At 44.3% G+C, this 14,805-nt stretch overlaps 1 protein-coding gene across 2 annotated transcripts in view; it reads left to right on the top strand.

Moving 5' to 3' along the window:
* Positions 1–14,805, top strand: part of HK1 (hexokinase 1) — a 1,728,681-nt gene that overhangs the window by 225,273 nt on the left and 1,488,603 nt on the right. For both annotated transcript variants that reach the window (XM_085603586.1, XM_085603588.1), the window contains exon 2: positions 12,457–12,619. In XM_085603586.1, the coding sequence (XP_085459712.1) occupies positions 12,457–12,619 (163 nt within the window). The remainder of the gene's footprint in view (positions 1–12,456; positions 12,620–14,805) is intronic.

Below are 14,805 nucleotides of genomic sequence, written 5' to 3'. Positions count from 1 at the left end.
AGCTTCGTGTGGAAATTCTGGAGGAAGGCCGCCACTTCATCGACCTCTGCATGTCGACGTGGTCCGAAAGTCTTTGCTGCGAGGTTCCCCGCTTGCTGACGGCTACGAAGGACTGCTGCCCTGACTATCGCCCTGTTTTGGACCCTTGATAATTTGGTAGAGCGAAATGATTAACCGAGTCTTCTGGTGACGTCATCGATACCTCAGTTAAGTATAAGTGGAGCGACTCCTAATTCTTAGTTTGGTTCTTAGTTTTGGTATCCCTTCGGGATCGCTTTGATTTGGAGCTTGCAAGCGCCAAAGCCGAAGGACTCATGTATTCACGAGACTATCGCGTTTTGATAATCCTTTGAAGTTTGAAACTAGACTAGTGAGCAAAGATGCCTGGTTCTAGTATATATGGAAACTTGTTTTGTTTGGGTTGTAAAAGGGATTCCCAATTAGAGGATTCGTGCCCGGTTCCTCCAATTGGAACTCCAACTTATGAGCTTTATGTAAAACATGGCGTGGGCCCCATTGCATATAATGAAGTATGGATCCGATACACCAGAAAGGACGGTGTTTTAAATAGGCCCCAAAATGGTAGTTTCGATACAGATATCTTAGACAATTTGGAAGTTAAATTATTTAAAAAGAAAGCCCGGCCGGCGATGTTTGATTCTTTCCGCCTATGGCGAAAGGAAGCCAAACAGAAGGAAATCAAGTTAGCGAAGAAAAACAAAAGAGAGAGAGGTATGTCGGTTATGCAAGCAGCTGTACAATTTAAGGATAATGAGGAGGAACAAATGAATGAGCAGTTACATAGACAGCGTAAACTAGGGATCGATAAATGTTACCCAGTTTTACCGCACCTTCAACAGAATGTGTTAGAAGAAAAGGAGAAAGATCCCTTAATGTCACATCTGCGGAGTTCGCCACCTCCGTATGCGCAGAGTGCTACAGCACCTCCGCAACCCTTGAATGCACAGCCTCCAGTTAATGTGCCGCAAGCCTTCCTGCAGCCGCCAGCTCCTCCTCAACTGGCTCCAGCTCCTATGGTGCAGCCCTCTCAAGGGCCGCCAAGTTCGCTACCTGTCTCTTCTGCGCTTCCTGCGACTTTGCCTAGTACATCAGCTGCCTCCCTTGGCGCTCTTCCTGATACTACCACTGTACCTGTATCTGCACCCGTTTTTCTTCCCTCTGTCTTTCCCCCCGTTCTTGCCTCAACTTCTCCTTCTGCACGACAACGAATAGCTAGTGTAGTCACTAGTTTAATGTCGCCTCTCTTTGGGTCATCTAGTATGACCCCTGGTTCACAACGTAAGCAGTTGCGTAGTCAGCTGCCTGATTCTGGAGAGAAAGAGGTATTAGAGTGAAGAAAAAACAATCCACCTACGTGCCATATGGTCTATGATGTAGAGTCAGTTGTCAATGTTTTTCACCAATGGGAAGCCCCAAAACAGAGGTATGTGTTTGAGAAAATGTGTGAATTCCTCTGTGAGGAATTGGAAGATCATGGTAGAGACCCAAGCTCACAGGAGTTGTGTCGAGTGCGATTTGATTTTGGAAAAGGTACGATTGTGGGTCCCGATGTAGATAAAGCAGTTGCGACTTTACTGTCCTTCAGGAATGATGATTGTCATCAGTCATTGTTCGAACAGGAGTTACCCGTAGGGAAAAAGGTAAAAGCACGACAATACCCCATGAGAGAAGTCCCTCCGGTATGGAAGGAAGCCGTTGCGGCTGATGCCGGTCGCGGCATTGCTGCTGCTCCAGCTCATTTCCAGCGTGTTTGGGTGCATGTCCCTTGGAAACGATCTGAAGTAATAGCGCTTAAACAGACATTGCCTGATCCCCGTAAAAACCCTGCAGGATATTATAAGGAGTTGTCACAGACTGCAGGATCATGTATCATGAATCTAGCTGATATAGATATGTTGTTTGGAAATGTTGTTCCACAGCCTTTGTGGGGATTGATTCGTAATGCAGACCATGCTGCAGAGTTAGGTGACACATGGGCTAATATCATTGCTGCAGACACTAGACAAGTTGGTGGTGCGAAACCTGAGCCCTTAGTAGCAGAACTCCCTGGTAGAATTATTACCTACATGAAAACTTTAATGCCCGCGATGCGTGTAAATTGGGATAAATTATCCGCATGCAAACAAAAGAAAGATGAAACAGTGTCTGATTTCTTTACAAGGTTTGAAGAAACATTTATTGACCACAGTGGTCAAGATATGAGTACTGAAGGTGGCCAACGGTTATTTGTTGATAAATTTGTGCATAATTTGCTTTCCGAGTTGTGTAAGAAGTTAAAAGATTCAGAGAGTTCTTGGGCTGTTTCCTCATCAGGGCAAATACTGGCTACTGCACAGTATTACGAAAATAGGGATAAGGATGAGAAAGATAAAGCAGACAAGAAAACGAAAGAATTAAAAACGAAGGTTCTTTTACAGCAAGCTTACCCGCCACGTGGTGGCCAGAGTAATTATCAGCAACCGCCACAGTTTCAGAGAAACGTGCAAAGGTACGAGTATTCTCAACCGCGCGTTTCTGTAGGCCCTAATCAATGTTCATATTGCAAGGAAGAGGGTCATTTCAAGTATAGTTGTCCTATTCTGTTACAGCGCGCTAATGGCGCTTTTAGCACCAGAGGTAGAGGTGGTCGACAAGCTCCTAGGGGTAGGGGACGCGGGAGTGGTCCCCAGAACACGCGTCCTCTTCCATCTCACAATACGATTAATAGTTTTGATCAGCAAGCAAATGCCACTGGTAGGACAGCTCAGTACTATAACAATGACTATTATACAGAGGATGAAAATGTAGAAAGTAATGATTACTAGGATAGCCGTAGACAAAGAGAGGGAGTTGTTTCAGTGCCAGTGGATCAGAGTGGACCGTATGTCAAGGTGACTACAGCGGGTGTGACAGAACCTTTTCTGTTGGATACTGGTGCTGCAAAAAAATTATGCATTCAAAACTCCCTGGCGCACCTTTGTCTGGCGACACGAACGTTTCAGTAGGTTTTTCTGGCGCCCCGGTTAGGAACCCGATCTCTAGTCCTATGCCCCTTTCTGTTGGACCTTGTGAGCTGAAAGCACCCCTTATCCGAACGACAGGTTGTGGTGAAAACCTGTTAGGATTAGATTTGTTAAAGAGATTACATGCGACATTATATTGTTCCCCCTCGGGAGTACAACTTACACTTGGTAGGGAAGTAATTTCTCCAATGTATTTGTCAAGGAATGAACTGCCAGCTGAATTGTCATCTCTTCCAGACGCTCTTTGGGCTTCTGGTCTTAATGATGTGGGTCTCTTGGAAATACCGCCGTACGTGGTAACTTTGAAAGCCAATGTTAAATTGCCACGCATTCCCCATTACAAGATCTCTAATGAGGGCGAAAAAGCGTTGCTACCGATTATCTATGATCTGATTGAAAAGGATGTAATTGAAGAGACAAGAGGTAACGTTTGCAATAGCCCTGTTTTGCCTGTTTTAAAACGTACTGACCCTTCACAGCCACCTGTTTAAATAGAGGTAAATAAGATTGTTGTGCCACAGTTTCCAGTTGTCCCTGATATAACTGCTTTGTTAACTATGATTCCAGCGTCCGCTGCTTGGTTCTCAGTGATTGATTTAAAGAATGCTTTCTTTAGCATCCCAATTGCAGAGGAAAGCAGGGACATTTTTGGCTTCAGTTTAGGAGGTCGTAGCTTCCGCTTTAAACGCGCTCCTCAGGGCTACTGTGAAAGCCCATCAATATACAGCCAAACTTTAAAAGCACAGCTTGATGCAATTGTTTTACCTAGTGGTGCCACCCTTATCCAGTATGTTGACGATTTACTAATCGCCGCGGATACTGAGGAGATTTGTAAAGAAGCTACGGTGTCATTGTTGCGTCATTTGTCTGCCTTCCATCACAAAGTGTCTCTCTCAAAACTGCAATATTGTCGACAAGAAGTGACCTACTTAGGTCATCTCTTTTCGAAGGAGGGAAGGAAACTGACCCCAGAAAGAATTCAGGCCATTGCAAAATTGAGCGTGCCAAGAACACAGAGAGAAGTGCGTGCTTTCTTGGGTATTACTTCCTACTGTAGGCAGTGGATCCCGAGTTTTTCTTTGCTGGCAAAACCTTTAATAGCATTGACATGTAAAGATACACCGAATCTCGTCCCATGGTCTGAAGAGTGTCAGAAAAGTTTTTCCGAATTGCGTGAAGCATTATGTTCAGCTCCTGTGTTGGGCACTCCCGACTACAGCAAGCCTTTTACATTGTATGTTCACGAGAAGGAAGGTTGTGCATTGTCAGTGTTGACACAATCTTTTGGAGACAAACCGCGCCCATGTGCGTATTTTTCATCGACCTTGGATCCGGTAGCTAAGGCCATGCCAAGTTGTTTGAGAGCCAAAGCGGCAGCAGCTGTCTCTATTCGACAGTCTGCTGCGTTAGTAATGAATAACACGTTAATTGTGATGGTTCCACACACAGTGGACATGTTGTTGAACAGGACCAAGACACAGCACTTAACTAGTGCTCGATTGTCAGGTTATGAGTTGACACTATTAGCGAGTCATGTACACATAAAAAGATGCAACACATTGAATCCAGCTACCTTATTGCCAATTGCAGCAGACACAGATGAGATTGAACAGCATGATTGTCTGTTTAGAACAGAAGAAGAAATAAAAAGGGAGAGTGGATCTTAAAGATACTGCCTTGGTTGAATGTGATGGTACCTTATGGGTGGATGGTTCATGCTTCAAGCTCCCGAATGGTGATACAACTGCTGCATATGCTGTCACGACTTTGCACACGGTTGTTGAAACCGCTCGTATACCACATAACTCGGCTCAAGCAGCAGAGCGAATTGCACTCACGAGAGCATGTGTGTTATCGAAAGGAATGAAGGTGAACATATACACAGATAGTCAGTATGCGTTTGGCGTGGCCCATAGTTTTGGGCGTTTGTGGAAAGAACGTGGGTTCCTGACTTCGCATGGAACCAAAATTCAGAATGGTCAGCTGGTGAATGATCTCCTTGAGTCACTGACCTTGCCGCTACAAGTTGCGATTGTGAAATGCAGTGCGCACAAGAAAGTTACCGATGATGTTGGTCGTGGTAATGCATTTGCTGATGAAGTTGCGAAAGAAACCGCAAAGAATGTAAATAATCGAATGTATGTTGCAGGCCCTGCAAGATGGGTTGGTGATGTTGGAATGTGTGAAGACACGATAGAGAGCGTGAAGTCCCTTCAAGCTGAAGCCACAGAGAAGGAATTGAGCAAGTGGAGAGAAAGTACGGGTAGATTGGATGAAAAAGGTTGTTGGGTTGATTTGTCAGAACATCAGCGTTGGTTGTTACCCGATGCATATGTGCTTGCAGTGGTGACAATGGCTCATGGAATGGCCCATATTAGTGTAAAAGGGATTTGCAAGTTGTTGGCTCCAGTATGGCAAAATGCTGGAATTCCCAAATGTGCAGAGAATGTGGTCAAGAATTGCATGGTGTGTCTGAAATACAATCCTGGTAGGGGAACCCCAACTCCAGCTGGTCATTTTGCACCTCCAACGTATCCGTTCAAGGTTTTGCAGCTAGATTTCATCCACATGGAAAGGTGCAACAATTTAAAATATGTACTCGTTGTTGTCTGTGCCTTCTCAAAGTGGATAGAAGCATACCCTTTAAAAGACAATACTGCCTTGTCCACAGCTAAAGCCCTTGTCAAAGAATTTTTCCCTAGGTTTGGAATGCCGAGAATGGTCTGGAGTGATAATGGGAGTGAATTTGTGGGTCGAGTGATGTAAGAAGTATGTGAGGGACTAGGCATTAAACAGAAGTTCCACGCTGCAAATCGCCCCCAATCAGCTGGGCTAGTAGAGTGCTACAATGGCACTCTGAAATTTAAATTGGCCAAAATCCAGGCGAGCTCCGGTCTTAAATGGCCTGACGCTCTGCCTTTAGCACTCCTATCAACAAGAATGACTGTGCATTCACGAGTGGGACTTAGTCCCTATGAGATCATTTTTGGCCGGCCAGCCAACATATGGGGTGTGCCAAGACCGACAAAATTCAGTGAAGTCGAACATCCAATACTGCTTGACTATCTGTATGAATTGACGGCTAAATTGCGTGTTTTACACCAACAGGTGCACGATACTCTGCCCCAGGCCTCTGAAGCTCCAGGACACCCTATCGACCCTGGCTCGTGGGTGCTTATTAAAAATTTTCAACGAAAAAACAATGATGAGCCCCGTTGGATCGGCCCTCACCTCGTGCTTCTATCGACAAGATCAGCGGTTCGAGTGAGAGGGAAAAAGAATTGGATACACGGCGCCCACTGCAAACGGATCCCTTTGCCTCTACCATATGACCGGTGGGTCCAGGAGGGTATCGCTGATTCTGAAACTGACACTGTCCCTCGTTTTGTGCCATTTAGTGATGCACGTGTAAAGGGAACGACTTCAGAACAAGAAAGCGACGATATTTTGCAGGAAGCTGTGCCACCGTCAATTCGAATAGACACCACAGAGCCTGAACTCTTGTTTCAAGACCAGACAGTACCTGGCCGGATTCGCTATAACTTGAGGCCAAGGCCTATGGACAAATAAAATTCCCTTCCCTTACTATTATTTTTTTTTTGATATTACAGCTCTCCCATCTGAAGGACTTTTTGGATTTTTGAACCACCATCCGGGTTCAGCTGCAGGGTCGCGGTGCCAAGACTTCGGGGTACAGGCCGAAGACGTTAGGTCAACGGTTCTGGTTGGTCTGGGGCGTTCCCTGGACTGACAGGCGTACTCCTTAGCAGAAGATACTCACCCGCCGCGAGCGGCACAATTAGAGGATGGAGTTCTTCAGGATGGAGAGACCCGCTGAGGAAATGAACTTTAAGACAAGAATATGTAAAATAATGAAGAGCAAACGTTTTGTACTATTATGTCTGTTTATACTATTTAGTATGATGGTGTTTACTGTAGGTTATGTATTCTTCTCCTCTCAAGTGCCATTTGCGCCCACTGTACAGCCTATACCTCCTCCTACTGTCTCCTTACACTCTTTCCACCCTCTGCCTGAACACGAACAAGCTAGACGGTCTGAGTTTGTAAACAACTCTTTTATTCAACTCCTGCACCAGCACCAACTAGTTATGAATACCACCAATTGCTGGGTGTGTGGCTTAATGCCACATACCATTAACAAGGGTATCCCGTATCTAGTGCTGCCGTTTAGCTATAATGGATCGTCATGGGCATTCCAGACTATGTTTCTTTTTGCATTAGATGCCTACTCCCCGCGACAACCGCGTTCCATCAGACCTAGCACAAACAATAAGGCCTTAATGAAAGGAGTTGCTGATATGAGCAGAGATATCGACGCATACTCATCTATTCCCAAGGATGAATTACGAGCTTATGTAGGTTGGAACGCGACGGGGTATAGCATTAGTCTGGGCGAAAAGCAGCGCAAAATTTCATCCCCAATTTGGGTCGTACCCCACATAGGTCGGTTCTGTTTACAAGGTAATGGTCAGAATCCAAGGGCTCAACTGGGGAAAAGTGACTGTACTGAAACGTAGACTTTTCCATCACAATTTTCCCCTGCGTTTTTGGCTGCCAAGGGTACATATTTTGTCTGCAATGACCGAGCATATACATGGTTGCCCCCTGATTTCTCGGGCACATGTTATATTGCAAACTTGCTACCGCCAACATTTACTGCTGCCTCTGATTATCACAAGACCAGAGTTGTGAGAGGCGTGATTAGTCAGGAGGATACTGCCGGTCAGGAAGCGGGAGATTTCTTTCTGGGTTTCCTGCCGTTTTGGGAACCGATGGTCAATAGTAGGAACCTGAGACAACTGACTCGTGTGGTTGAATCCACTGTTAATGTAACGGCTGGTGCCCTTGGTAATTTGACAGCTGAGCTCCAAGCGGATCGCCTCATGACTTTGCAGAACCGTATGGTTCTAGACGTCATACTTGCAGACCGTGGTGGGGTATGTAAGGTCATCCAATCTAGCTGTTGCATTTTCATACCAGATAACGCTCCAACAGTTTATCAAGCCATCTCCAAACTGCATAAAATATCCGAATCTATACACGTGGATAAAGGAGATTGGTCATTGATGGGGTGGTTCTGGGAACTGATATCTGCCTGGGGGTGGAAAATTCTGATGGTCATTGGAATGATCTTAGCCATTCTTTTCCTGTTCTGTCTGTGTGTACAGTGTGCTCCTGCGATATGTGGCCTCTGTGCTACATCGTGTATAAGGAAACCTGTATCGAGGGACGAGCTAAGCAATAGGATGATGCTACAGCAACATCTCCATGACCTTATGAATATAGACCTGGACTCGGATTAATGAGTATAGTTATTGCCTATGAAAGGGCAAAAGGAGGGTCTGTGGTACTTTAAATTTTGGGACCACGTAGGAGGCATGGCCCTACCCTGCCTATTTCGGTATCAGCGAACCGCGAATGGCCAATGCGGTATGTACAAGTGTTTTGCATAACGTTTCATCGATAAATTCACTTTGTATACGATATTACACATTGACTTCGTGGGTTCCATTTTAGAGCGGTAGCCATCTTATGGTTGTCCTTAATGTGCTGCCTATGTGAGGGCAAGCACAGGCCTTCAGAACACATGTACCTTCTATTGACTTCTCTGTGACCTGTGCGAACTGGCTCCACTGCCCGAGGTCAGTCCGGTCTCACGAGCTCCCCTTCCTACGGCCACCTGTGATTAGCATCAGGGTTTGACACACCATAAAGCCTTTCATCACACACAAGCCCCCGACTAATCTCTTTCACACCTGACTCTGCTTCCTGCTTTATGGCCTGTTTTACGAGGAGGAGGTGCCCGTGTTTATTGGGGTCTGCTGGTATCTGATGAGGGATCTGAGCCTTGCTGGGTAAATAATTGTGGGCTGGCTGAACTGAAATGTGGGATGGTCATCATGACTCTGCCTTTTCGTTTGTAATGAATACATATGAATGACCATATCGTAAAACGAGGAATGTGTGCCTGAAGCATGATATTTTGTTTATAAGGAGAAGACTGGTTTTGTAACTTCGAGCAGTCTCCTGAGAACATACCCGTGTGTACTTCTAGGATTGCTGTTACTGGCTGCAGTCAATAATAAAACGATCTTTGACGCCACCGCAAGACTCTGTGTTTCTGTGGTCCAAGACAGGAAGAACTCGAAGTCATAGGGTGCTACCCCTGGCACCGCTGGGTTACTAAATTACCCAGTACTTCAGGAGTGCAAATTGCTGCTGTGTCTTACTCTGCCCTCGGGAGGCGTTCCGTGGGAGTTGTGGTGGGTTTTCCCACGCAACACCCATGGATTTTGACACTGCCCCATATTTACAAGATTACAAACAGAATCCTGCTGACAACACAGGCACCCGTGCACCATGGTGCAAGGGTACTTCCGTTGGCGCTAGACTGCCGAAACGGTACCAGCGCCGGAGGAAAGGACTGGAATGCACTGTATTGCATAAATACAGTGCCTTCCTGCCCTTTCACTTTGGCATAGGACAGCGAAGCAAGCTGATTTGCTGAGTTGCCTTTATACCAAATCCTCGTATATGAGGGCCTTAGTATCTTGGTATTATTACCTTGGTGCCAGGAGCATCGCATTTGTGGTTATGTATCAACTGTGTAAAAGCATTCCAAATTGTCAAAGCCTTTTTGACAATACTGCTGGTAATCCTGCACTGAGGTAAAAATGGCCGTGAATTTTTGCAAAGGATGGTAACTAATGTAATGTTGCCTGATGTGTACAACAGTAAAAATAGTAGCTTGGAGTGTTTTGTATTGAACCTAAGCAGCTCTTATTAATGAAAAGGTTGGAGACCCCTGCTCTGATACATCATGTGATGGAATGTTTGAAAGAAAGTGTTGCTTTCGGACAGACCACTGTTCTTTATGGTGATTCAACATGAAAAAAAAAAGATGATTCTAATTTTTTTTTGCTATTTTTGCTGTTTCTGTTCTTTCAAGGACTATAGATATTGATAATCAAGAAAAGAGGAAGTTGATTATGGAGTACCCTTATTTATTGTGGTTGGTGTATTCTTTGTTACTTCCGGCCCAAGGGAGCAGGATTATGTGAAATGTAGTTTGTTTTAAAGGTTCTACTTAAATAAACAGTAAGAAATGATACTCCATAATATTTGCCTCCTTTGTCTTCACCTTAATTTTTAAGACTTGTAAAAAGTGTGGGTGACAACAGCTTTTGGTGCAGTTGGAGGCACTGGTCTTGGCATTCGTTCTGGGTTGACTTCTTGAGAAATGCATATCCTCAACCTTTTGAAGTAGCTTAGTGGGTGACACAACCAATTTTAACCTCACAATATTCTACCTTTCAACAATGTATATTTAAAGAAAACAGGACAAACATGATTGGATATTTAACAACGTAATATTTTAGATGGGCTTTGTCTGTTTTCAACTTTCTCTTACCTGTGAAATTGTCTAGCAATCTGTTGGATGCATAGCTCAATGAGGTAAATGAGATGAACAGTAGATAACTGGTTCCAGTCCCAGAGGATGACAAAGATGGGGAGTTAAAATTGGGTCATAGCGGCATGTACTACTATAGTGCTGAATGAAAAAGATTATTATTATTAAACTCACATTATTCGTAGAAACCTCTATTATTATTAAAATCACATTGCTCATAGAAGCTGCTATTGGTGTAGGTGAACAAGACAGATGGGTTAGTTGAGAGGTGTATATATAAATATGAGTGACAAAGCTGCCCTTTTAAGTACTTCAAGCATACCTCTTAGGTGGTTAGCTCCAAGCTCATGTCCGTGCAAGAACTGGCTAGAGCAGCAAAGACTTTGCTTGAACCACAGGTAATACAGTCCAGTACTAAAAGATAGTAGCTACATTAACATATAGTTCGCGATCAGTACTCTAGAAAAAACAGCTAAGTCATTTTTTAAATAGCCCAATATTTGGGAATTTGCGCAAATAATTTTCTCACACATCTAGGATCATTTTTATGAGAACTAGCTAAGTCTGGCAACACTGCCTATAACAGCTGGTGTGCTGTGCCTCACTTCAGTGACATCACAGTGCCGGACACGCCAGGAGAGTGAGGGGGGGGGGGGGGCACCATCTTCAGTTGGTTACAGTAGGCCAGCAATAATATGTTCACAGCCAGAGAATCTACTGTCACCTTCTAATCCTCTTACCCCTGCAGTGCATTCTTTTTAGCATGATCAGAAACACTCCACAATGCAAAACTAGGTACCAAGGCTAAAACCGCGCTGATTCTCACTGGCGGGCCAGCCAATACGTGGAATTCTGACTTCTTGCCCCCACTGCTAGGGAGTCCCCCACTCCCAGCCAACTCTGTCAAAAGCCTGGGAATTGTGATCAGTACAGATCAGCTCGGTGGTCTCCGCTTGTTTTTTCCATCTGCGAAGAATCCGGAAGATCAGTAGATTCTTGACCCCCAAGGCTCTTACCCAGGTCGTCCTTGCCCTGGTAATTTCGCGTATTGATTGCACAAATTCCCTGTATGCTAGTATACCAGCTTACCAATTACATCATCTGCAGTTAGTGCAGAATCAAGCGGTCAACCTAAGCACCATCATGTTAGACCATTGTTGAAGAGCCTCCATTGGCTTCCTCTGTCCCAACGCTGTCTATTCAAGTTAGGCTGCACCATTTATAAAGCCCTCTTAGGTTGCGACCCTGCTTTCATTCCTTCAAAGTTACCGCGGTATGTCCCCTCTCGCGACTTAAGCTCTTCTAACAAGAACCTGTTGACCCTCCACTCCTTCAAACATAAGAAACATGGGGGCCTTAGATTCACGATTCTGGCTCCTCAATTTTGGAATCTTCTTCCTTTCGAACTACGCATGACCACCTCTTATGCCCAGTTCAAAAAACTACTCAAAACTTGGTTATTCTCCCAGGCATATAATTTAGCTCACTGTCTTGTGAATGCAACCTCCCGTATTTAGCACCAAGAAACCGCCCGGTGTTTGTGCGCTCAATAAATAATTTTTAACATAACAAGGGACACCGGTTTGCGGAGTAAGATTCAAGGGCAGCTATCTTAGGCGTGGCCTAGCTCTCCCTCCATCATCTTTTATTTTATTTTTTTATTATTAAAGGTACAGTTTTCTTTTCAGTAATACAACCTACGAATTTGAACCTGAATTTGAGGGACAATATACAGCCTCTAGATGTACCAGTTTACACATATTTACTTTATATGATATTGTTAACATCATTGTACTTTTGATGTTCAGTTCAATCCAGACAATCATTTACATTCAAATTGTTCACTGTACTCTTTGCATTGATTTTTGGTAACACTAAAATGATCAAAAACAATTTCATTTGGCTGAAAGAAACTGCCCCATTTGTCTGTAGCCAGCTGTTCTGACACTGCATATGTGTTTTTAATTCTTATCCGAAATGTTTTTACTGGTATGTTTTCAGATTGACAAATACCTCTATGCCATGCGACTTTCTGATGAAACAATGTTGGATATCATGGCACGTTGTCGCACAGAGATGGAGAATGGTCTCTCTAGGGACTTCAATCCAACAGCTTCAGTTAAAATGTTGCCAACATTTGTGAGATCGATTCCTGATGGAACAGGTATGCAAGTTTACAATAACTACATCTGTTTAATTCATGTTGTGGCTATTTATGGTTCCCACCTTGGCCTGGGGAACACAAGCAACACAGTGGTGTCTGATTCAGATAGATTTGGAAAGAGTGGGCTATAGAGAGTATTGAATGATTAGCTCTAGCTTCTTTCCATGTTCATCTATTTTGATCATCGTATCTTAAGTTAATCACACAACAATGGTGTTAATCTGCATACCCAAAAACTTCCAAACAGACATTCAAGCATGTGCTCACTATTGTATGTTCTGCGGTATTCTGCACTCCAAACATTGGCAACCTTATTACCTATATCAAGATTGACACACTTTTCATCTCAGAAACTGGGCTTACCTATCACATTCTCACACATCATAAACATTCTTGTTCGTGGAGTCTTTATCATTAAGCATGCGGACCGCATACATAGAAAGGGAGGAGGCCTCACCATTATATTATATGTTCAGTACCCTGGATGAGATAGACAGACTGCATCACAGTGAGACGAATGCAGGAACAAGAACTCAATTGGGCCACCAAACTAGCCTGGGTGGAGTGGTGGAGATGTTCAAGAGTGATCCCTTAGGCCTTCAGACAGATTCATATATATCTACTGGGGGACTTATCTTGGAAACAGGCATCGAGAATCCGGATAGTTTTGTATTACCCCACGAAATGCTATCTCCCCAGCTGAATTCTGTGGAGGGAGTTAACTTAGGAAGCCCGCCCCTTCCAAAGATAAAGAAGATGACCATATTGTCCTGGAATGTGGCGGGCTTATCAAACAAGTTAAATTGCATAGAGTGGGGATTCTTAGTGGACCACAAGGATATTTGTCTCTTTCAGGAGACTTGGGCTAGGGTGGAATATCCCAGAGAGGGTTTCGCAACCTTATGTCCCTGCTAGGTGGGCTGGAAGAGGACTGCCGTCAGGCGGCCTTGCAATCTGGGTAGCCGCCCACTTGGGCTGTACAGCAGAGATTTTGCTTACGCACTCTGCAGACCTTCAGTGTATACTCCTCAAATGGCCAAATGCTTATAAATTGGCCATTGTGAATGTGTATTCTCGTCCAGTTGGTTTGAATATGGAATCGCCCACTATAAATGAATTGTCAAATTTCATCAGCTCATTGCCTGGTAACTGTCGCCTTCTTGTGGCGGGAGACGTCAATTGCCAGTTTAAGCCGCTTTCAGGAATGAGAGAGGGTGCCCTTTTGGGTGAGGATGATTATTGGGGGATTCCACCATGTCAATCGCCATCCCCAAAATTGTGGTCTCCTCTGGCGGTTCAGATTATGTCCTTCATATTAAATAAATCTTGGAGGGCCTGTAATGGGCGTACCCAGTCTGATAGCCCTTCAGTGTGTACATTTAATAGGAAGGGGCAGGAATCGCGTATAGACTACATACTAGTGGAGAGGAGCATGTGGTCTAAGGTTCTTGATTTTAGAGTGATTCCAAGGGCTGATAGCGACCACAATGCTCTTTGTCTGGATATGGTGTTCCCGGGCCCCAAGACCATTCCTATTTTAGGAATAGATGATTTGGGGGAAGGAATGTTAGTATTATCTAATAACAGGCGAAGGGTAAAATGGGGCAAAATAGTAGACTCAGCAGAGAAAATAGCTAAAATGTATGATCTGGTCCACTCACGATTTACAGAGGTGGACAGCCTGATTAGCCAACCCAAGCCTACAGAATTTAATGAGAAACTAGGTTATATTCATGCAAGCTTAGTTACCGGGTTAGGAGACTTCTTCAATCCCCTGGTAGCCACAAGGAAGAACAGGTCTCCTGTTTCAGCTTGGTATAACTCTGCATGTAGAAAAGCTAAGACCGAGTTGATCCTTGCAGTTAAGTCTGACATTGAGAAAAATTAAATACATTATCTTAGACGACGGTATAAAGAAGTTATGGCACATGCAAAGAGAGAATGGGACTGGGATAGGTGGCACAACTTAACACGGGCTTTGGATTCAAGAGACGCACGCAGCTTTTGGTCTCTAATTAATACAGGGTCAGGGGAACCCAAAGCTGCGGTAGAATCAAACATTGATGCCTTAATTTGGGAGTCACATTTTAAGGCTCTTTACTGTGAAGAACCCTGGTTACAAACTGCTACTGGTTCAATAGATTTAAATATACAACATGGCCCCTTAGAGTTTACTTTGGGTAAAG

This window comes from Triturus cristatus, chromosome 1_2 (assembly GCF_964204655.1).
Source record: "Triturus cristatus chromosome 1_2, aTriCri1.1, whole genome shotgun sequence".
In the NCBI taxonomy this organism is placed as follows: domain Eukaryota; kingdom Metazoa; phylum Chordata; class Amphibia; order Caudata; family Salamandridae; genus Triturus; species Triturus cristatus.
The sequence above is the reverse complement of the archived record's forward strand: the minus strand, read 5'-3'. Positions and strand labels throughout refer to the sequence as shown.